Source organism: Colossoma macropomum, unplaced genomic scaffold (genome assembly GCF_904425465.1).
Source record: "Colossoma macropomum unplaced genomic scaffold, Colossoma_macropomum, whole genome shotgun sequence".
Classification (NCBI taxonomy): Eukaryota; Metazoa; Chordata; class Actinopteri; order Characiformes; family Serrasalmidae; genus Colossoma; species Colossoma macropomum.
In genome coordinates this window covers 1,161,544-1,186,066 of record NW_023495254.1, presented here as the reverse complement: position 1 = coordinate 1,186,066, position 24,523 = coordinate 1,161,544, and the positions used below count along the sequence as shown (strand labels likewise).

The 24,523-nt window shown below is 37.1% G+C and overlaps 1 protein-coding gene across 1 annotated transcript in view; it reads left to right on the top strand.

The window, feature by feature from the left end:
- The first annotated feature begins 1,090 nt into the window (after window positions 1-1,090).
- The window catches only part of cdhr2 (cadherin related family member 2), a 37,081-nt gene continuing 13,648 nt past the window's right edge, over window positions 1,091-24,523 (top strand). The window contains exons 1-18 of the mRNA XM_036561499.1: window positions 1,091-1,380; window positions 2,979-3,036; window positions 4,105-4,179; window positions 6,702-6,838; window positions 6,934-6,984; window positions 7,068-7,157; window positions 8,173-8,262; window positions 8,392-8,514; window positions 11,398-11,544; window positions 12,211-12,286; window positions 13,000-13,118; window positions 14,082-14,300; window positions 15,344-15,499; window positions 17,764-17,925; window positions 19,221-19,282; window positions 21,447-21,687; window positions 22,074-22,313; window positions 23,314-23,383. Of these exons, the coding sequence (XP_036417392.1) occupies window positions 1,378-1,380; window positions 2,979-3,036; window positions 4,105-4,179; window positions 6,702-6,838; window positions 6,934-6,984; window positions 7,068-7,157; window positions 8,173-8,262; window positions 8,392-8,514; window positions 11,398-11,544; window positions 12,211-12,286; window positions 13,000-13,118; window positions 14,082-14,300; window positions 15,344-15,499; window positions 17,764-17,925; window positions 19,221-19,282; window positions 21,447-21,687; window positions 22,074-22,313; window positions 23,314-23,383 (2,119 nt within the window). The 5' untranslated portion in view covers window positions 1,091-1,377. The remainder of the gene's footprint in view (window positions 1,381-2,978; window positions 3,037-4,104; window positions 4,180-6,701; window positions 6,839-6,933; window positions 6,985-7,067; window positions 7,158-8,172; window positions 8,263-8,391; window positions 8,515-11,397; window positions 11,545-12,210; window positions 12,287-12,999; window positions 13,119-14,081; window positions 14,301-15,343; window positions 15,500-17,763; window positions 17,926-19,220; window positions 19,283-21,446; window positions 21,688-22,073; window positions 22,314-23,313; window positions 23,384-24,523) is intronic.

Below are 24,523 nucleotides of genomic sequence, written 5' to 3'. Positions count from 1 at the left end.
ATGGAGATACAAGGTTTTGTCATAACAGCAACAATATCTAATGTACAATGTATTTCATTTGTATTTTGATTGGGCCCTTGGCTCATGGGGGCCCTAGGTGGCTCCCTACTTTTGCCTAGTGCAAAGACCACCTGAGTATATCACTCATGTTACTTATTTCTTTTTGGTGAAAATGGGGGTACAACTTACCCCATGTTACAAACCTCCATGGTCTCCACTACAAGCGACTGGAGGAACTATTTATATAGCCCTATACAAAAGTTTGGGCATGACACGTTTTGTCGGTTTTATGAATGAAAATAACACCCTCTACGCACTGAAAACAGAGTTGTTGAATTGAAATGATTCAGATACATCAGTTTCACACAAATGAATCGTTACATTAACTTAAGTTCATTAAGTACTTACACAAAGTAATCATGCTGATGTGTTTTATTCATATGGAACCAATGTCCACTTTTGAGTCAAGTAAATTTAAAGCAACCGTTTTTCAATGCAGGGTGTATTTTAATGCACAATTATTGTTTAGTTGCTGAATCCAACATAATAGGAAAAAAAACATAAAGTGTTGCTTGTGCAAAAGTTATGGCACGTATGTTAAACTCAGCCAATAAACCGAAACTGTGCACTAAAATAAAGCAGAAGAAATGCCATGTGTTCTCGGTAGAGGATGTGTTAACTTAATTTCACTGAGACAATCAGCAAAATGTCATGTGACCAGGGTGCCCGAACTTTTGCATAGATTGTATAGACAAAATACACAATAAAAGCAATACGTTCAAACAAAAAGTAGTTACAATGCCGCCTTAAACTTCAGATATTAAGATGACTGAGCGTATAAAACTGATTCTTGCTCTGTTAACTTAATATTTGAAGTTCAAGACAGTCCGATAAGTTACAAGATCCCTTTTTACAGCAAGGTTTTTGATTGCTAGCTTGCTTGTTTGCTTGTTTTATATGTGCTAAAATAGCCACACCTTCAGAGTGATGTACTGTGATACACTGACTTTTACACCCCTGGTGTTAAGCTGTCCTCTCCTGCATGGATAGCTGTGCGCTGGACATGATTTGCTGTGACAGTTTAGCTCCTCAGACCACGCTTGGCCAGCAGAGCTGCTGTCAGTGTTAAGCTGCTTTGTGTGTGTGTGTGTGTGGTGGGTGTGTGTGAAGTGTGTGTGTGTGTGGTGTGTGAGGAGCTCAGACGAGCTCAGCTCCGCTCCTGTTTGTTTCCTCCGCTGCGTTAATGATTCACGTTTACAGCAGCGACACAGCAATCGACAGATCCATCCCAGCCAAAGGTCCCTCTACGACATCACTCTGAGCAGCCCTCAGTCACACCACACGCCCGTCCGAGGAGCATCCAGCACACCAGAGGAGATGGTGAGTTCTGCCTTTATAACAATTATAATGACAGGTATTCACAGTTAGTCGGTTCTCAAAGAAAGAAAAAAATCTATCTATCTATCTATCTATCTATCTATCTATCTATCTATTGGTCTATCTGTCTGTCTGTCTGTCTGTCTGTCTGCCTCATGTCTCATATTGTTTAGCTAATTAAAAATGAATACATATAGATTAAAATTCTGTTAGATATCAGTCCATAAACGTGTATCTCAATTTTTATTTTTATTTTTCTACATCGTTTGAGCACAGAAACTGTCCTTAACATTGTGTCTACATTTCGTGAACCAACTGATCCAGAATGACATGTAAAAAAAAAAAAGCATTGACCAACAATAAAATTAATAAGATTTTTTTTTTTGGACTATATGTATCGCTGTTGTCGGAAGAAAACCTTGTATCTCCAAAATGGTAACTTTACAGGAGAAGGAAAAAACTTATTTTACTTTTAATGTAAGTCAATGGAACCAGAATTTTTTCCAAGTCATTTTGGGTCATTTCTTTTAGTCCATTCATCATGAAATTCACATACAATGCAAAGGCCAAAAGGTATTTTCAAAAAGTCAAAAACTGAAAAATGACAAAAATTGTGATACAAGGTTTTCTTCCGACAACAGCAATGTGTATATATATATATATATGAATTTTTTTTAACTTTATAGATAATATACATATAACAGTATATATTTACCAGTATTTACCTATGAGTATAACTGTCTGCTCTGTAATGCCCCATATTGTATTTTTTAATTAATGTAATAATCTATTTTTACAAATGTACATTTACATATAGTCGCTGTCCAAGAAAAAAGTATGTCCAAAATCATAACTTTACAGAATAAGGCATAAATGTTTGCTTTTAATATAAGTTAATGTAAAAAGATTTTATTCCAAGCAGCTTTTGAGCATTATTTTAGGTAAACTTATTATGAAATTTTTCCACAATGTAAACAGAAGCTGCAATGAAGAAGAGATTTTTTTCACAGTGAGGATATATTAAAGTGTGTGTAATCATATTTTTAATTAAAAAAACATACATTATTATATACATATATATGTAGCATGGAAACACATTTTTATTTCTCTAATAAAGGTGGTATTAATCATAATATACCAGTGATGTTTCTTTTATGTGTATAATTTGTTTTATTTATTTTTTTTTTGGAATGAAATGTTCATATGCATGTGCATGCAAATATTTTAAAATAATTAAAAGTGCGCTCTATGATGATTTTACTCCATTTGAGTTATTAGATTAGAGACTGGACAAATAACTAAATTTGACTGAACAGTGGTGAGTTTCCCTGAAGTATTACTGCTCAGTAATGATACTGAGAGAGAACTTAAAACAGATTAAATGCGAGCACAAGTACTACTGAATAACTACATAAACATACAGATCATCATTAGGCCGTTCAGAATTCTGATGCTTTTGGAACATTGGGCCTCAACAAAATATTTCAAATATTCTTCTTAAACTTCCAAAAAGCAAATGTTCACTTATTATTTCCCATAAAACAATGGAAGAACATGTTTCCATGTAGATTCCATGTTAATCTCCTATGGTCCATCCACAGGCGGACGGCAGAAGAATGGGGATCTTGTTATTTCTGCTCCTAGATCTCTTTGCCACTTGTAAGTATGTGACAAGCAGGTAAAATGAATAAGCTGACCGGTAGCAGTTGTTATACTGCATGAGCTCAAAGTTCAAAATATTATCTAAGCAATATGTTGATGACACAACACTATGATAATCACTTTTATGCAATTGTTACAATGCCATGCGGAAGAAGCTGGTTTATTACTCATGATGGTTGAGCAGTGGCGCGCACAGGCTTCGGCGATAGCAGGGTCTTTCATCAGGAAAATTTATTGCTGTTATCCAGAAACAGAACACAGTGCACTCTAACGTCATATTTTCTGTCTGGATTTTACAGCCACCTTGTTAAAAGGGCTAGAAACTTGACTGAATCTCAGTAAAGATATGTGCCTTGATGGTCATTAACCAAAGTCAAATTTGAAATTAATATTCAAATGGAGGTAAAAGCTGTAACTTCTATAAAAACTCTCCTTCTTTGCCTGGTCAGGACTGTTTGTGAGTTTATGACCACACTGTGACTGTGACCATGGCAACACCAACAACCCATAGCAGTGGGCTTTTCTCTTTTTGAGCTTTTATTTTCTGGCAGGAGTTTGACTTTGATTCGATGTAAGATAACAGATTATGGAGATAATGTGTTCAACCTCAGGCTGAAGTTAGCTTCTTCTTTGCCGGCTTCTTACTTATATTTCTGTTCCACCTTAAAAGCTGCCACAGTTTCACTCTGGTGCCAGTACAGGTGCCAGACTGTAACCATTAACCCCTTAAAATCCTCAACATGTAACAATTTCAACCCATTTTTGCGTACTAAGGCTTATTATTCAGTAACTACAGAGACTTCAATGCAAACTGTTTGAGCTGTTTGTAGGTTATAGAAGTGTGTAATAAAACTTTGGGCCCACCAACTGGCCCTGGCCATTTTAAGGGGTTAATGTGGACTAATGTGGAATTTAAACAAGAAGCTGGAGAATAGGAAGCCAGCTTCAGGACACATGGACACAGCCAAAGGCTTGAGCCCCTGCTGGTCCCCAAACTCAAGAGTTTATGGTGGTATGGATTTCATGCTGTTTTGCTAACTCAGGCTGTTTGTATGCTTTCTCCAGGCTACTGTCAGACATTCAACAGTGTTCCAATTATCAACATGACTGTACAGCAAGTGAGGGAGGATCTTTACAAAGGTAAAGTGCGTCTTTCTGCAGGCCTGTGCTCACGAATGATGTGGTGTCTGAGGTACAGGTCTTGTAACGGGTGCAACACACCCTGATTATGAGGTGCACTCCTCAGCAAGACGAAGATATCATTAGTTTATTCATTTATTTCACTAATTCAGGTTGTCCGACTCTTATTATGACAGAATGCTTTCTAGCTTAATTATGACAGCAATAACTGTAAAAGAAGCATTGGGTTTGTAATGACTCGATAAGATTCATGTCATGACGTACAAATTCCATCTTTACTCCACAAATGAATATGTTGGCAGGTTGTTGAGGCCAATATACATATATATCTTCCAATAATGAGTAAACTGTAAACTTATCAAAGTCATCTGAGTCATGAGGCTAGTTTATTTGTGATACATCAGAACAAAAACAACAACCTGCGGCTAAGGCTGTAGGATATGACCAAAATAAGTTAGTTTGTTGGTTCACATGAATACCTTGAAGTCGTCTGGAAATCGTGAGTGATGCCACACATTATATTCTCCTTAACCAGGAGTGGAGGGATGCAATTTTGGTTGTACATGTGTAGGAGACCAACATCGAGAGGCCTACATGCCTTGCTGGCACCTACAGATCACAAAGTACCACTCTTTCTTTGCTAATATTACCTAAATGGAACAAAATATATGTACATATATTTCTGTACATCCTATATATATACAACATATGGCAAAATGTATGAGGCCCTAGCACTAAAATTCCAAATGTAGAAAAATATGTGGACATATGTCTTTACATCAAAATATATGTGCAATATGTGAACATATGTGATGCCTTAGCATCAATTTACAAACATAGAAAAATATATGTACATATAAGTGGGTTCAAGTCATACTTCAGAGAGGACTTTGTGTTATTTTCTAGCATTTAAATATATGCAAATATCTAGACACATATGTAAATGTTTTACAATATATGCACATATATGTGGATTAAATCTATCAAAAAAAGAAGTAACTCTATTTATCTACACAATTTGAACACAGCAGGTGTATTTTGCATTGTGTGAAAATGTATTGATGAATGGACCAATAGAAATGCTCCAAACCTGCTAAGAATAAAATCTCTTTACTTTAACTTACATTCAAAGTGAAGAATGTTTTTGTATTCTCCTGTAAAGTTGCCACTTGGGAAAAGGCTCCCGTTGTTTGGACAGCGACAATATGTAATGTTATAATTTTTTAATGCATAAAAAATACATATATGTCAAAAATATGTGTAAATAAATTAAAGAATTTAATTAAAGAATTATACTGACCGCATATTTTGAAAAATTTTTGTAAATATATTTAGCAACGCATTCCATGAATGTCACGTTTGTAAGCATCTATAAACACATTTATAACATATTATAATGCATTCATAAGGTATTGAGGCATTCATGAGCCCCTCCCCTGAACCCCCTCTGACATCACACTGAGCGTGCAGTCACTGTGGAGTGAAGGCCTGGAGAGGGAGAGGCGAGATAGTAGAGCGCTGTCATTGTAATTTGTTTCCTCGCTGGTTCTAACGTCAAGCGCTAGAAAACTTCACTCTGTAACACTACACTACACTACAGTAATGCTAATTTCTGCTAGCATTCTATTGGATATGCAGTGTTAAGTTAGTGCCTGGCTAACGGTGGTGTACATTACCTTTCCCACATTGGGTAAAACACTGATGGCAGCACTAGTTTAAACTCTGACATTTGAAGCCTGTAATGTGCTTTATTGTGAATGTTTTAGTGTTTTAGTAAATCCTTCAGTAAATACTTTAACTTGAAGCCTCACTCTTAACACTGGAGGAGGCTTTAGTACAGTACGCTTCACTTTACTTAGAGCGGACAAATACGACTTATGAGCTCTTATAATTTTAATTGTATTATTATGTATAATGCGTAATAAGCATGACAATAACGTGTAATGCATTTTTATAAATATTTATAGCCATATAACATGTTATGAATGTGTTTATAGATGCTTACAAATGTGACATTCATAGAAAGTGTTACCATATATTTCTTATGCATATGGGTAAATGTGTAGTATTGAGCGATTCCGTTAGCGATCTGATCTGCTGCATATTGACAAAGACTCCTTTTTGGCACAGCTCACTTACACAGACGTTCTCTGTTTTAGCTTGTAATTACGGTGTATTATGACTGGATGCATTATGGACATATATTTCACATCTAAATATATGTGCAATATATGTGTACTTTTTTCAATAGCCATGCTGTTAGGCCACAAAAATGACCTCGCAAAATTTCAAAAAGTGGGTGCGAGATGTTCTGGATGCTGTTGATCTATGGCTTCTGCTTTGGGTAGTAGAGTCTTAACTTGCATTTGTAGAAGCAGCGACGGACTGTGTTTACTGACAAGGATTTTCCGAAGTTTTCCTTTAATTCATGATAGCGGCATATTGGTTTCTAATGCAGGCGATCAAAGGTCCCTCAACTCTGAGTTTTTCCTGTTAAAAGTGAGTTTTTTTCTCCTCTGCAGATGACTTTGCTTTCCAGATCGAGGCGTATGACCCTGATGGTGACAAACTCACGTATGGTATAAGAGATCAAGCTTATCATTTCAAGGTGGATAAAAACACTGGTCAGGCCTTCATCAACAATACACTGGACAGAGAGGTAACTAGTTTAAAGAGATCCAGATAGGAAACGCGTGGAGAGGTCAAAAAGCAATCGTTAACATTTGGGAATCTTCTTGTCTTTTCTTCCCTCAGACACAAGAGTACTTCAGAATAGAAATTGTTGTCAGCGATGGAGTTTATGAGGTAATAAAAACTCATGACAAGTGGAATGTGGGATCGCAGCGTTCTCTAACATTGCTTTCTAATTGCGAACGTTTGATTTTCAGACATCCAAAGAAATCACCATTATTGTGCTGGATGCAAACGACAACGCGCCAACGTTCCAAAACCTGCCGTACAATGTTGAAGTGAAAGAGGTGAGTGCAGCAGTTTTTGCTGTCATATGAAAACCTTGTATGTCCAAAATGGTTACAAAATATTCTTAATTTGTGTGCTTATATAACAGAAGTTTATTACAAGTAATTGTGGGCTATTTCTTTTAGTCCATTGAAACTCTAAAGTACAGTGTCGTATTATTCCGCCATGAATAGATTTTAAAATATTCATTTTAGGCTAAAACTTTGTATCAAAACTATCATAAAACAATGTCTCAGACATCAGGCAGTGTATTCATGAACATTTTTTTGATATCTTAAACGTGTAATTATGCAGAAAATTTTTAAAAATGGGTAGAATTCCCCTTCAGACATCTGGTTCCTATCACCACTGCTGTGAACAAGTCTGACTGGCTAAGCTTCCACAAAATTAACCACCCTAAGTGCCTTTGTTGACATCTTAACCATGTAATTATGCAGAAAACTGGAAAAAAATTGGTGGAATTCATACTTAACATCACTAAATGCAGTGACATGAATGTTGGTTCATCAAAACTAGATATGGGCTGTTATTCAGGGCTTTGTAGCAAGAATTCTGAGGTGCTAAAGTGGTGTCTCTGATAGTGCTGATCCTGTTTGAGTGTGAGGCTGGCTAATTCTCTTACTAATCTCCACTGATTACAGTGCATCCTCGGCCTTAGCTATTCTTTGGTCTTGAATGCATCACAATAGAAAAACTCAGCATTTTGCCATTAATACATTAAATTAAAGGCATCTTGAGGCCACAGAAAGCCACAGCAGATCTCATGTGGCTTGAAATTGACACAGTCAGTCTTTTAGATGAACAGACAAATACTAATGGTTTATTATCTCAGCTAATAGCCTAGTAATTATTAGAATGTTATTGGAATTATGGGAATAGTATTATTGCACTGCAAAGCTGTTTTCAAACAGCATTAATGAGCACAAATGAAAAAAGGAGCTACAAGGTTTTGATATGATGTAGACTGTTTGCTAATTTAAGATATAATCAGACTGTGTCTGATGTCTTCTGCAGGACACACCTGTAAACAGTACTGTGCTGACCGTGCTGGCCACAGATCCTGACCTGAACACGGGTGGAATTGTCTCTTACAAAATTGATCAAGTAAGTTACCTAGTGTTGAAGGATTCTGCTTCTGCTTCTGCTTGTGCAAAAATTTGGGCATTGAAATTTTGCATTGAAGTGGTCCAGTTCTTTGGAGTTGACTGATGTTTGTTTCTATGTCTGTCTCAGGTCATCCCGGTTGACCAAGTCAGTGTGTTCGTCATCACTGACAGAGGAGGAGACATTGTGTTGAATGAGCCTCTGAGCTTCACCGACAAGAGCGCTTTTTATCAGATAAAGATCAATGCATCTGTGAGTGCCTCACACACCCATTCACAGAGTTTGACCAACCTACGCTGTCTTGTCATCCAGCATGTCCTTCTGGTTCAAATGAATCCCTTAATTCTCCACCACATCATATACAACTTGATGTGCCTTCCTTTTCGTAGCTCACTCAAACACGTTCTTTGAATCAATCCCTCATTTGTGGTTGAAAGAAGAAAAGAAGATGCTTTATTATGATTTAAATTTGCTGAAAGTTTTTAATTGTGCATACAGCAAGGGGGCGGAGCTTGCCTTTTCAGCAAGGGCGGAGCTATCATGAAATCAAAATGATTGCTACTTGTGTAAAAAGCCTTGATCAGGACAGGTGTACACATAGGGAACTGTGCAAAAGTCAGATACCACCCTTCATTTATGTAATTAAAAAGTTATTCATTTTTAGGAGATATTACTGAGGAGATTAGATATAAAATAATCCACTTGCATAATGAAGTGTAAAGGTGAAAAATAAAATATGAGTTCAAAAAGTTGTTAAAAGATTCAAAGAAAGTAGGACTCCTAACAACCACCCACAAGACCTGGTAGACCACCAGAACTGTTTCCATCAGATGAACAGCACTTAATGGCAGTTTTCACTGAATCTTAACTAAGTGAAAAGTGGCTTGCACAGTGCTGTATATTGAGAATGACAGGATGACTAAACCTCATTCAGTGTGTTAGCTCAGTTCCTTAATTGTTTATTTCTTAAAGCTGCACTCTTCCAGTTTGGCAAATTTGGAGAATTGGCGACCTCTCTGGTGGAAATATGTGAATGCACAAAATGTATGGAAGAACATTTTGTAAAGCGGGTTGTGCTGCAGTCCGCTTCCCCAAGTGGATTAATTTGAACTGCTCTTTTCCATAACTTCGCCACAGATACGTGACAGCTAACTAACATTACTATTCATTTGACAGCTGGGTAGCACGTGTCCATTAATTATGTAAATCTCCACTCAGTCAGATTTCTGTTTAGGCAATGTTAGCCAAGTATTTTTATATTGGTTGTGTTTACGAAAGGAGACAGAGGGTAGCACTGAGAATAATGCCTAGCCTGGTTTATTAAAGAATAGAGGACAAACTCTGGAGCAAAAAAGGCACCATTAGCCAAGTAATCAACTGATATTAGCAAATTAGCCAGCTAACGTTAGCTATACAGCTAAAACAACTTCATAATTACAGATTCCCCAAACGGAGAGCGAACTCTGAAGCCAAAAAGGCACCATTAGTCTGTTTATCAACTGATATTAGCGAATTAGCCAGCTAACGTTAGCTATACAGCTAAAACAACTTCACAGCTTTCCCAAACAGAGAACAAACACACTGTTAGCTATACAGCTAAAACAACTTCATAATTACAGATTCCCCAAACGGAGAGCGAACTCTGAAGCCAAAAAGGCACCATTAGTCTGTTTATCAACTGATATTAGCGAATTAGCCAGCTAACGTTAGCTATACAGCTAAAACAACTTCATAATTACAGATTCCCCAAACAGAGAGCGAACTCTGAAGCCAAAAAGGCACCATTAGTCTGTTTATCAACTGATATTAGTGAATTAGCCAGCTAATGTTAGCTATACAGCTAAAACAACTTCACAGCTTTCCCAAACAGAGAACAAACACACTGTTAGCTATACAGCTAAAACAACTTCACAGCTTTCCCAAACAGAGAACAAACACACTGTTAGCCAAGTAATTGGCTTATATTGGCAAATTAGCCACCTAACGTTAGCTATACAGCTAAAACAACTTCATAATTACAGCAGTACATTGCATTACGTTCCAGAAGAGTAGGTTAATAATCTGTCTGGCTATATTTGGTAACGTAAGAGCACGGTATTCCGTACACTTCAGTATTCCGTACACTTGCAAATATTTCTGTCTGTGTAATAAAAAACACTTTCTTGACATTTGTCAAAGATACATCTGAGACATCATCATATATCCTTTTTTCCATCAATTCGGTTGGCAAGACCATCTAAGCTGGGTTTGGACATCAAATCTAGGCAAACAGTGACCGACCCCCCAGCGCCACACGAAAGTGGCGGGTGGGGAAACCCAGGGATGCGAAGGTGAATGGGGTGGGGAAAACTTTCACGGCCAGTTAAAATGCATTTCAGCACGTTTAATCATCATATTTAACACTAAAACGAATATTAAACAATGGATTATCACCACGAAACACAGTGTGTTTAGTACTGAGTTGTTAATCAAAGTTTACACCGTCAGCTAAGTTACCTTAGCAGACTCCTTTCAGCTGCGCAGCTTCATACCACTGCCCCACTTTACTGGGCTTCTTTCCATGGTAGCCTCATTCGTTGCACAAATTGTTTATAATCATTCACTTTTATAATCAGTATAATCAGTTAATGTCTATTTTATGCAATTAGATTCAATAAAACTTCAAATAAAATGCAGGGAAAACACTGTACGGAAAACCGCTCCTTCTGTGGAAGCTGGTGTACGGAATACTGACGGCACAAACCGCGGACGCAGATGACGTTTTTCTCTTATTTCTTTAAAAGTGTGACCACTTTTTTTTTTTTTCCCAAATGTGACCAATCAAAGTGCATATTGGTTGCTAGGCAGATTTTGCAGAGTCCAACCAATCATTAAATCGTGTATGACTTCGGGTATTTCCGCAATAACTACTAAAACGCGAAAAATGCCGAAATACTGTACGGAATACAGTGCTCTGACGTTAGCTAGCTAGCAAACGACCAACATAAAAAAGCCCAGTAGACCTTGCAGGGAGACTCGCAGCAGCGCAACAACACCATAGTTTAGCAGATATTTTTCTATAAAAATCTTTCGAATTTTAACAAGTAAATCTTACATAGTGCAGCTTTAAATGCTAATGCTTTGTGTACTTCACAGGACGGTGGGGGACCATTATATGACAATCCAAACTTCGTTCAGTCCACCGCCACGACTGCCTTCATCACAGTGATTGACGTCCCAAACCTGGACCCTCAGTTCCTAAACCTGCCTAACTTGGCCTCTGTCGACGAGCACTCCCCTGTGGTACGTACCATGAGCTTTTTTCTCTTATCAGCTTTAAAGCAACCACAGGCAATGTCTAAAGGCGTTTCTACACTTTATCATTTTGACATTTAATTTCCAGATAATACTGTTTACAAACAAAACAAACTCATTTTAAGATTTTGCTTCTTTTTGCGCTTCTGAAACTCCTGATCTTTAAGCTTTTTTCTATGTGTTTCTATTGTGTGTGTGTGTGTGGTATGTTTGGTACAACTGTATTCAAAAGTTTAGGTTAAATGACATGATTTTTCGAACTGAAAATACGTTAACACATCCTCTACAGAGAACAAACTTTGCTCATTTTATTCCCTGCTTATTTGTTAAATTTAACATATAGCACATGCAGTCTGTGCAAAAGTTATGGCACGTTTTATGTTATTTATGTTTTGTTTTTTTCCAATATGTTAAAGTCAGCAAACCAATAAAAATGATGCACTACAATTTGCAAAATCGTTATTTATTTATTTAAGTTTGTTGCCTGTAGAGGATGTATTAACTTACTTTTACTTAAAAAATCAACAAAACATGTCATTTGACCAAGATTGTTCAAGCTTTTGCATACATCGTGTTAATGGAGACAGATGGACAGAGCACAAGGGACAGAATACAATCCATGTGAAATAATGAATGTGATATGGCTTTTTGCAGGGAACGTCTGTGTTTAAGGTTCAAGCCAGGGATCCAGATACAGGCATCAATGACATCATCTATTACAGCATCGAAGGTAAGCAAAGTGTATTTATGTTGGAACTTACTGCAAACAGCTCCAGAAAAACTGTTTGCAAATAAGAGCATCATAAGACAGTCTATTGCCTTGTTTTTAGAGCTTTCCTGGACATTAATCGTGTATCAAAGAAAACAATAATAAGCTAATAATAATAATAATAATAATAATAGTAACTAGAAGGGGAAGGTTTGTGAACAAACTAAGTTGGCTTGATAAAGCCGTCGCTATGAAATCCCAGGTGGTTGTTAAGGTGGTGCTAGGACATTGCTATGAAAATCCCAGTGGTTTCTAAGATGCTGTTATTACAGGCAGTTGCTAAGATGTTGCTAGGCTATTGCTGTGGAATCCTAGGTGGTTGCTAAGGTATGGCTAGTATATTGCTATAGTATCCTAGGTGGATGCTAAGGTATTGAATATAGTGAACATATATTGAATATGTTAAAGTAAGATATAGACATATGCATAATGTTTGCACATTTGATTTGAAATAAATCAATAAATAAATAAATAAACATGTAAATAAATGAATTTTATTATCGTTAAATATGAAGGAAAAAAGAAGTGGAATGCTAGCAATAATCATAATTATATTATTTATTTAGTCTGATTGTAAACTGTACTATTTACAGTTGATACCTGATACATTTCTGCTAGAAGAAAGATGTTACGCATGCTCTCCTTTATAAATTGCTCTCTATTGCATTTCACAGACACCAACGCACCAGACTTGTTCCAGATCAACAAGGACGACGGCATTGTTTCCGTCAAGGCTGATATTGACCGAGAGAAGTTGCTACACATTGATGCTCTTGTAGAACTGTATATAAAGGTGATGATTCCACATGTGTGCACAGTATATGTACTGTACAATGTATAAGTATTGGGAATAGGTAATGTTGCATTTAAGGCCACTAGAGGCGAGTCTGAATCGAGGCAGAGACTTTGTAGTAGTCAAGTCTGTGTCAAGGCTAAGACTAGAATAAGATTATTTAAAAAAACAACGGAAAAAAATGAAAATTCAATTTTTAAATTCATTATCATTTATCATCTAGGATACATATTAATAAATAATATTATGTATTATAGCTAAATTAAATATAGATACATTTAAATAGATTTATAATATAAATATATTATAAATAATGATTACAGTTTAAATTAAAACTATGATTGTGATTGACAGATTAGTGATCAATAGTTTAAACTAAATATGAAGTATTTATTTTAAATAGGGGGCCAAGAATCATGAAAATTGCACACAAGTTGTATTAGTTTTTGTAATATGTAGAAACTATTTTACCTTAATTTTCCTTTTTCCTTTACTTATTTTATTTGTTAGCACTTTAAGCAAAAATTAGTATAAATAAATAAATAAATACACTGAAAAAATGATGTTTTAACATAAACATTTTGTTCATTGAACTTCAAATCATAAGTTAACAGAATGTAAAACACATATTCTTGTTCTGTTAATTTACTATTAGAAGTTCAGTGAACTCAGAATTTGAAGGTAACCAGTTTACCAACATTTTTACGTTAAAACATTGAATCATTTTTCACAGTGTAATAAATGAATGAATAAATAAATGTTAAATAAAGTGAAAAAATTATGTTGTATGTGAGTATAAAAATCAAATAATTTTGCCTCACAGTTCTTTCAGTTTTTATCGCAATATTTCTCTCAGATTTAAGTTCAAGCTGACAAACAGCATTTTTGTAAACTTGCTTGCTGATTTCTAACAAGTGTGTCAGTCATTCTGGAGGCTATTATACATGTTTTTTTTTTTTTCAGGCCACCGAAGCCGGCCTCAATGTGGACGGTATCAATGCTAACACAACGGCTAAGCTACAGATCAACATTGGTGACGTGAATGACAACGGGCCCAGCATTTATAAGTGTGAAGGGGACAACTGCACAATGGAGGCCAACTTCACTGCAGACATCGACGAGCACTCGTCTGTAGGCCTGTCTGTCTCAGGCCTCAACATGAGAGTGAAAGACCCAGACCAGGTGAGATGATATTTATTATATATATGAGAATGTGTGTAATTTTGGTATATGTTAATTAGACATAACTTATGAAACAAATAGAGAGAAAATGCAATTAAACTAACAGATTCTCTACAGAGAACACACATTCTCTAAAAAAGGTATGGCACAATTTTTACTTATTTGATAAATTTTAAATGTTTGAAAAAAAACATAAGTTATATATACAATATGTAAAATATTAAAAAATAAAACGCAAATAATAAACTTGCCATAACTTTTGCAAAGACCACAGCTTATGCTTTATTTTATTTATTTATTTTTTTTGGCCAATAAATATGAACTGTGTATTAAAATGTGCAGAAGTGCGTTCTCATTTTCATTCAACAAAACAAAAAAATATTTTGACCAGGGGCACCCAAACTTTTGCCTATATATTAAGAATAATTGCTAGATATGTAGAAATTCTACATTAAACCTAAAACCTGCTAATTTATTTTTAAATATGACATGTTTTACATGAATAAAAGAATTGCTGTTCATAATAAAATAACCTGCTGTGGGAATCTACTAACATGAAGTTGATTTAAAGTGAAATATCAGTATCAGCTTTGTATTTATGTACCCAGTTAAAATGTCTGAAATTTGATCTCAGTTCAGTCATTTTGTTACTAATTGAACAAAATTTTTACATTTAGAATATTATTCTAAGTAAATTAAATTTGCAACTTACGGGCAAATTTTAAAAAGTGATAACTAAAAAACGATTTGGAGCACAGTTTTGAAATTTTGCATGATTGCTCGAATAAAATAGACGTTTTTGCTTGAATTGTTTCATGGAAATCCAGGACACGACCTGCCTGGTGCTGGATGAACTGTTCTTGGGGTGCTCTTAAGGTCAGGTTTCTGGGTACTGCATTACACAGACCTTAATGTGAAACAGTTGAGGGGCCGATTTATTCTGCTTGATGTTTGAAAATGTATATGTGCTCCAAAAACAAACAAACAAACAAACAAACAAACCAGCATGCTAATCAAATTTGTGACTTCTTTCTGATTTTCAGGGAGAGAACAGTCGTTTCAATCTCGAACTTCAGGGAACAGATAAAGATGCTTTCTCTGTCTCACCCACGTCGGCGATCTCGGAGAGTGCCGTGCTGATCCTGGTCAAAGACCCCATTGCTGTTGACTATGAGAAGAAAAAAGTAATGACTGTGGAGGTGCGTATTAAGGAGTGGCTTTAGAGGCTAATCACACGAGCTGGAGACTCTGAGATTTCAACTGAGCTTTTAGCCAGTGCCACAATTAACCTGGATTAGGGGGAATGGGCTTTGTGTAGGTAAGACAGGCATGTGTGCTTAAGATCACATCACATCTACAGTGATTGGAGGAGTCTAGAACCATCTTGAAATAAAAATGTTGTTATCTCCATTAAAGAATGACTCACATAGCACATAGCATATGGTGCAAAAGTCAGGGACCAATTCATTTAGTTCATTTCCAGTCAAAACAGGTATTAAGTGTAACAACATCCGATGTATAGTATAGCTATTACAGCCTAACTAGAAAGGGAGAGCCAGAAGAGCCAAAAACAACAAGAGTCTGGACCTTGGGTCATCTCTAAAGGCCTGGTGTCCAGTGCTGTAACTGAGTTTATTAAACTATTTACACACTAACATACCATGTAACACAATTGTATATGCACACCGATCAGGCATAAAATTATGACCACCTCCTTGTTTCTACTCTCATTGTCCATTTTATCAGCTCCACTTACTATATAGGAGCACTTTGTAGTTCTACAGTTACAGACTGTAGTCCATCTGTTTCTCTGCATACTTTGTTAGCCCCCTTTTACCCTGTTCTTCAGTGCTCAGGACCCCCATAGTCCCTCACAGAGCAGGTACTATTTGGGTAATAACAGTGTCCACTCACTGTCCACTCTATTAGACACTCCTACCTTGTCAGTCCACCATGTAGATGTAAAGTCAGAGACGATAGCTCATCTGCTGCTGCACAGTTTGTGTTGGTCATCCTCTAGTCCTTCATCAGTGGTCACAGAACGCTGCCCACAGGACTGTTGTCTGGATATTTTTGGTTGGTGGGCTATTCTCAGTCCAGCAGTAACACTGAGGTGTTTAAAAACTCCAGCAGTACTGATCCACTCACACCAGCGCAACACACACTAACACACCACCACCACATCAGTGTTACTGCAGTGCTGAGAATTATCCACCACCCAAATAGTCCCTGCTCTGTGATTATGTTGGAATAGAACCATTGAGTGTTGTTGGAGGAGTAACGTGTGACGCGCAGTTGAATACATTAGGAAGAATGTTCATGCAAGCCTGGCATCAGGGGATCATTTAGTGGGGCAATGCCCCATCAACCCTTCATCACAGCGATCTATAGCCACAAACTTCGAATACATTGCTGCCGTTGGAACAAAACCTTGTTTCTGCATTTTGTACTTTTTTACAGAATTTGAAAATACCAGCTGGAATTTACAATGTGCCAAAATTTCATGATGAACAGACCAACAGAAACGCTCCAAAAGTGCTTGGAAAAATATCTGTTTCTATTAACTTCCATTCAAAATTAAGAAAGTTTTTCCTTCTCCTGTAAAGTTACTATTTTGGAGATAGAAGGTTTTGTTCCATGCTTTTGCAGCAGGAGGTGGCAAAAGCAAAAAAGCAGAAGAGATTTATTTACAGATAATAACACAGAAGCATCAACAACTAAATATCCATTCATTTTTTCAGTATTTAGTGTGTCCACACTGGCTTCTTTGCAGTTTTCATTCTTTTAACCTGCTTCAGTTTTTTTTTCTGCAATATTTTGTCACATTTCCAAAGTTCAGTCCAAGAAGTTGGTTACATTTTCTCATGATTCAAGTATTCCCAAATACATTCACTAGAGATAAGGTCTGGACTCTGGGGTGGCCAGTTTATTGTTCTGAGAATACCAGCAGCTTTTTTATTTGATTCACTTAATTTCACTCTTGTTTTCTCAGTAACGACTTATGTTTGTTTGACTTTGCTCCTCCTTAACCCTTGTACTGTGTTGGGGTCTGTGGGACCCGTTTTTAATATTTACCAAAAGAAAAAATGATGCAGTTTATTATTATTTCAACCTCAGAAAATTAGAAAAATTAGAAAAATGACATTTCCTTTCTTACAGTGTACTTGAATTATAAGTGTTACCGTTAACGAAAGGTGCTTCCCACCCCTAAACCAACCAAGTGGACTTCCGTGAAGTTGTTCTACCCTTTGATACTGCTGATGATTGACCATAAAGATAAAGCTCTGATCGACACAAAACAAGCAATTATGTGATATAACTTGAAATCAGATTGTAAAACCTTTTATAAAACCACAAGGAAGCGCTACACAATGACTGTGCTGGGAATTTAAAATCCATTAACATCCATCAGAGCTTTTGTCAGTAATTTTAAAGGGATTCTTTGCTTTCTTCACCCACACAGGTGGTTGCTACAGATGCCTACATCTCTGACTTTGTGTCAACAGCTACGGTCACCATTCACATCAATGACATCAACGATAACATCCCAGAGTTCGAGGAGCAAGCATATAAGTTGTCTGTTGAAGAGCACTGTGCAAATGGAACCATTGTGGGCACTGTGACGGTATGTGTGAGCTAAAGTAGCCATTTGGCAAAATTTACTTATGGCAGTTTGGACAAAACTCAGGCTACACAACGGCTGCTACTACTGTTTTTAGCTATGCTAATATACATTTGTCTATTTTTATAGATGTCAATATGTGATATAGTGTCAAAAAAACAGATAAGCAACTTTAGCCAGAGCAAAATGAAAAAAAAAGCCAGCTTCATAAACAGACATCTTCGCTAATTGACTAATTCTGGATTAGGGCTGTCACAATCATTACACAATCGCCTGATCGCGATTATTTCAGCTGACCACTGTCATTTTCTACAGTTGTTAGCTGTCACAATCTTATCGTCGCTGTTAAAACAAAAAATCCTGTATCTCTATATAGATTTTTGATTTGATTTTTATTATTTTTTGTTTGTTTATTTGTTTGATGCGTGTTATTAAGGCCTTCAGAGGGTGGTGGTGAGCAATATTTGTTTAGTTAATGCTTATTAACACCATTAGAGGGTGACAGTGAGTAATGTTTGTTAATTCGATGCTTGTCATAACACCTTTAAAGGGCAGCAGTGAGTAATGCTTGTTTATTCCATACTTACCAACACCTTTAGAGGGCAGCAGTGAGTAACATTTGTTTATTTGATACTAACACCTTCAAAGGGCAGCAGTGTGTAGTGTTTGTTTATTTGATACTTACTAACACCTTTAGAGGGCAGCAGTGAATAACATTTGTTTATTTGATACTAATACCTTTATAGGGCAGCAGTGAGTAATGTTTATTTATTTGATACTTACTAACACCTTTAGAGGGCAGAAGTGAGTAATGTTTATTTATTTGATATTTTTTAACACATTAAGAAGTCAGCAGTGATTAATGTTTGTTTATTTGAGCTCATGCTGGGTCTGTCATTAGCCAGGAGCTACTAAGTATTTACAGCTAGGAAGTAAGATAGCTAATTAGCTAACTCGGTCACTTTAGACAACTATTTATGTGGCAATTAATCATCAGGATTGTGACAGGCCTGTTCTGGGATAAGCCAAAACATTGTATATGCATGTTCAACTCTCGAACTAAGAAAAAATATCTAATATGCTAATTACATAATGCTAACCGGTGGGGTATTGCTTGTTAGCTACATTAGCCTTGTAGCTCCAGTGCGAAACTAAAGTAGCAAACTTCAGACAACAAACGTCTTGACTGATTGGATTTGATAAATTAGATTTTTGGCTGAACCATCGCTTTAAAGTTTTCTGTTTTTGTATTGCTGATTTTGGCACTCACCCTCTTTTCTCGGCTTTGTGTTTGCCAGGCGACAGACGCGGATGAGCTGGACGAAGGTCTCCTCACTTACAAACTGCTCCCGGAAAGCATGTATGTATCACTGCTGCCCGCCATGCCATCTGCTCACCACCAAAACAAACTGCTACAAGAAAGTGCTTTCAGATGCAATGTATCCTAATATGCCATAACAAGTGAACTCATGTATTTAACTAATGCAGGTCAGGTTCTCAGGTTATTATTTAGTTATTATAACTAATTAAATAATATAAATAGTAATAATGAAGAGAAGATGAATTATTGTTTAATTCTTAACAAATGGACCATAATAAAATTCATTACATTTTTCATAACCAAAAAGGTATTCTGAAACACAATGAAAAACATAATCAGCTTGTCTTTTGGTCATCATGTGCCACTCTGAGCATCTAATTCGACTAAATAGCTACAAACCCAATTCCAAAAAAGCTGGGACAGTGGGTAAAATGCAAATAAAAACAGAAAGCAGCAATTTATATATCAACTTTGGCCTGTTTTTGAACAAGAACAGCACAGAGACAAGATATTTAATGTTTTATTTTACCAGCTTCATTGTTTTTTTTGTAAATATATGCTCATTCTGAAATTGATGCCTGCAACCTGTTCCAAAAATGACAAGGCCAAATGAAGGCCAGAGACATTGACATGAATCTTTATAGGATAGGTCGAGGCTCACAATCCAAAATCCAATCATCAAAAGATTCAGGGAATCCACAGAAATCTCTGAGTATAAAGAGAAAGGTCGAAAACCACAACTGAATACCCATCATTTTCAATCCCTCAAACAGCACTGCTTAAAAAAAAGCATCCTTCTGTGATTTAGATCACCACGTGTTCGGGAATACTTTGACAAACCATTATTCATAAACATTGTCCGTCACTGCATCCACAAATTCAAGTTAAGACTGTATTAAGACTGTACTGAAAGTCATATGTCAACAGTGTCCAGAAACACCGCCGAATTCTCTGAACCCAGCTCATCTGAAATGGATAGATGAGCAGTGGAAAAGTGTATTGTGGTCTAACAAGTCTTTCTTTTTAATTGTTTATTGATATGATGGACCTTGTGGACCATCCGGATTGTTACCAGCATAACGTTCAAAAGCCAGGGTCTGTCATGGTATCAAGTTGTATTAGTGGGTAACTTGCACATCTGTGAAAGCAGCAATAATACAGAGCACCTTTTGGAGCAATATATGCTGCCTTCTAGACAACGTCTTTTTCAAGGACGTCCATGCTTATTTCCACATGTATACAAAAATCATCAGTACGGTTGCACAGCTGTGGAGAAGAATGGCAAATAGGTCTGCTTTCAAAACTAAATCAGTTGGTGTCTTCAGTCCCCAAACGATTATTAAGTTCTGTTTAAAGGAAAGTTGATGTGATGCAGTGGTAAACATGTTCCTGTCCCAACTATTTTGGAACATTTTGCAGGCATCAAGTTTGGAATGAGCGTATACTTATAAAAAATAAGTTCATAATGTAAATCGTAAAATAATAATCTACTACAGGTCAAACAGAACTTACTAATCACTGCTTTCAGTTTTTCTTAGCATACACATTCCTCACCAGGTGTAGTTAGCTTAACTTATTGGTTGATATGAAACAATATACTGAACTGTCTGCTCTCACAAACTCACAAATGTCTCCATTTACACAGAATCATGAAAGAGAGTGAAAATATGAGAAAAAGCACTTGTTCTGTTAATGCTAATAGTGTTATCATTAGCTTCCTAACTAGCTTAGGTGACCAAACTCTTTGCAAGTAATAATTCTAGAAATAGAATTAACATACCATTCTAGTTTACACTCCTTTGCACTTATTTGTGAGGTAATAGTGCTCGGTGGCTTTATCTTCACTTGGAAGCGTAAAGAATTTGCTTAATTGTCATTGGATTTAACTACGAATGTTACCAAAAACAGAAAAGAACATCCTCAAATGTCAGCTACTACACTTTTGAGCAGGTACCAAAAACTGACAACTAACGAACCATTGCTACTAGACCAGTGATCAATAGAACAAGCAAGGTTCCGGTTTTCTGGTATCAAAGGGTCATTTTCAAGTTGACCAAATTCAGTTTTAGCCTCAATCAATAAAGCAATAGAATAAAATTCAGTATGAGTCCTTCACAAGCTAAATGCTGTAGCTTCAGGTGGTTTCAGACCAGGCTCTGGCATTTCTTTCCTTCATGTCTCAGGATTTCCCTTTCTTTTGCAGCCTCCCTTACTTTGATGTCTACACAGACAATGGCACCATTTATGTGAAAAATGGGAATCTGCTGGATCGGGAGCGCACAAGCTCCTACTCGCCCACGCTGCAGGCCAGAGATTCAGGGAATAACGTGGGCTCCACAGTCCTGGAAATCACCATCCTTGACATTAATGACCAGACGCCACAGTTCTACAGAGACTATGAGGTTTTCATCCGTGAGAACAATGTGCTGAAACTTCAAGTGGAGGTGAGATGTATGAGTAGGCCATGAATGGAGCTCCTGAAGTACTGGACTGTGTTAGTGGACGTTATCATATGCTTAGTACGACAAAGCAGCTAAGCAGAGGCCTTCCACGAGGGTTCAAATGAAAAGTTCAAAAAGATAATGATCTGCCATATTAAAATTATGATTAAACATAATTTATATAATTATATTATATTTTATATAATCATTTACATAATTTAAATAAAAAGTAAAGTATTTTCTCTACCTATATTGAGGAGTTTTCTAGTGCTTACTTTTCCTTTTCAGTGTAATGCCAATGCAGTTCTTTGAACGTTTACACCAGTTTTTGTCCAGGTGGGCTTCCTGGTCCATTCATTCTGGAACAATGTTCTCTATTCTTTGTGTAGGCTAGAGACGATGATGAGCCGAACACACCCAACAGCAAAATCCAGTATGGCATAGAGGACAGCGAATACAGTGGCAACTTCACCATTGACAAGGACACAGGCATGATAACAAGCATAGGCATTCTGGACCGTGAGGCCATTGATCCAGGGCTGAACGGGGTGATTGAATTGAATGTGACAGCCACAGACATGGGCGTACCACCCCTGTCATCCTGGGTCATTGTCGTCATCAACGTCGACGTGAGTGTGGACCTTGGCTCATCACTGCTTTAACACTTTGAGTTTCCTTAAATGATTTACTCGGTAAAACCCTGTTACGAAACACAAATTCACACGTATATAGTCAATCTGGCACATGAAAACCAGGCAGGGTAACTTTATAGGACAAGGAAAATCTTAACTTTCCTACAGTGAGTTGATTATAACAGAAAAAAGTGTTTAGTAAATATTGTTCAACTGAAAACAGTAAAAAAAAAACCTCATGAACTTTTTTTCATTCCAAATTTGATGCCTGCAACATGTTCCAAAGAATGGGACAAGAGTATGTTTACCACTGTGTTACATCACATTTCCTTTTAACAACACTTCATAATCATTTGGGGACTGAAGACACCAACTGATCCAGGTTTGAAAACCTGGATTTTTTGCTATTCTTCCTTAATACTAGTCTTCAGCTATGCAATCACATAGGGTCTTTGTTGTTATAATGTACAGAATATGGCATGGCATTGTCATTTTGAAATAAGCATGGGTTTCCCTGAAAAAGATGTCATCTAGAAGGCAGCATTTTTGCTCCAAAATATGCATTTATTTTCCAGCGTTAATACTGCCTGCGCAAGTTACCCATACCATGGCAGATCCTGACTTTTGAACTTTACACCAATAACAATCTGGCTGGTTCATTTCGTCTTTGGCCCAGAGAACATTATTTTCATTATTTTCCACCTGCAAAGTATGCATATGTCCATTTCAAATGAGCTTGAGCCTGGAGAAGTTGGTGGCATTTTTTGTGGATGCACTTCTAAATGTTTTTTATTGTTGCAGGCATCAATTTCAGAATGTAAATATATTTACAAAAAAACAGTGAAGTTGATAAGGTAAAACTTTACAAATATATTTTTTGTGCTTTTTTAACCCATCTTTTCCAATAGTGGCAGTAATTGTGGAAGTGACTGAATTCCTTTTAATGGTCTCAGGTTGTGTTTTAAATTCTACCATCAAATCTTGTATTTTAACTCAGGATGTCAACGACAACCCACCTGTGTACTTGGATCCAGGCTACACCTTTCACGTAAAGGAAGGTGAAAGAGGCAAGTCACTTTTTGTGTATATATATTCATACTAAAATAGAATTCAATTTGCTTTAGAACATATATTGCATCTCAAAGGTTTGGGGGCACCAAGCTTTTAAAATGTATATACTAGAAAATGAGCATATTTGTTGTGTTGGCTTGCAATAAGTTAAAATATTAAGGACTAAGGAAAAGAATATTACATGTGGTAACAGTTTTGACGGTGCTGGCTTGGGAACAATGGTAAAGGCCATTATTGCATTCAAACTTTTAAGGCTTTGGCCCACCTTTGGGTCAAGAGAGCTTCAATATGTGCTCAAGCAACAGTTTGGAAAAGAAATCTCTTAAAACAATAAAAGACCTGCTCTTCATATTGTCGAAAGCCAAAGTTTGACACCCCTGGTTAAACTGCATTGCTGATTTTCTAAGTGAAAATAAGTTAACACGTCCTCTACAACTTATTTTGAATTAGAAAAACAAGAAGTTATGTAATTTGACCGGGGGTATACCAACTTTTGCATATGATTGTGTGGCATGCGCCTGTCCCCCAGCCCTGATGACAGCCGTGAGAAGGCAAGGCCTGAACCCCGAGTGAAGACGAAGTCCCGCGAGGACCACAGGGAGAGGAGAACCACGAGTAAGTGAGGGACGGCACATAAGGCCCCAATCCCTGCCTCCTGGGCACCGCCTCTGGTCCTGTGGCAAGACCACTTTAATCTGACTCACGTTCGACCCCGGTGGCCAAGATGCAGGACCAGAGACAGTGCCCAGGAGGCAGAGCTCGGGACTCACCGCCATCCTATCGGGGCTTCGTCTTCGCTCTGGGTTCGGGCCCTGCCTTCCTGCCAGCTCTCGCGGTTGTCATCAAGGCCGGGGGGTGGCGGGTGCATGCCACAGCCTGTAATAAGGGACACACTATCATGAATATGAAGCTATAAGGCTAAAAATACCAAAGGACATAATTTTGAGAGAAAGCTAGGTGTTCACGTTCACGGCATTTGGTAGACGCGCTCTTATCCAGAACAACTTACAGTTTTATTCCCATTTTCGAGGTAGGCAAATGTGGCCTCACCCAAGAACTCTTCTCAGTATAGCATGGCGGGCTTGCCTAGGCAGGGAAATGAACCCTCGTCTGCCATATAGAGGGCAGTGGTGTTA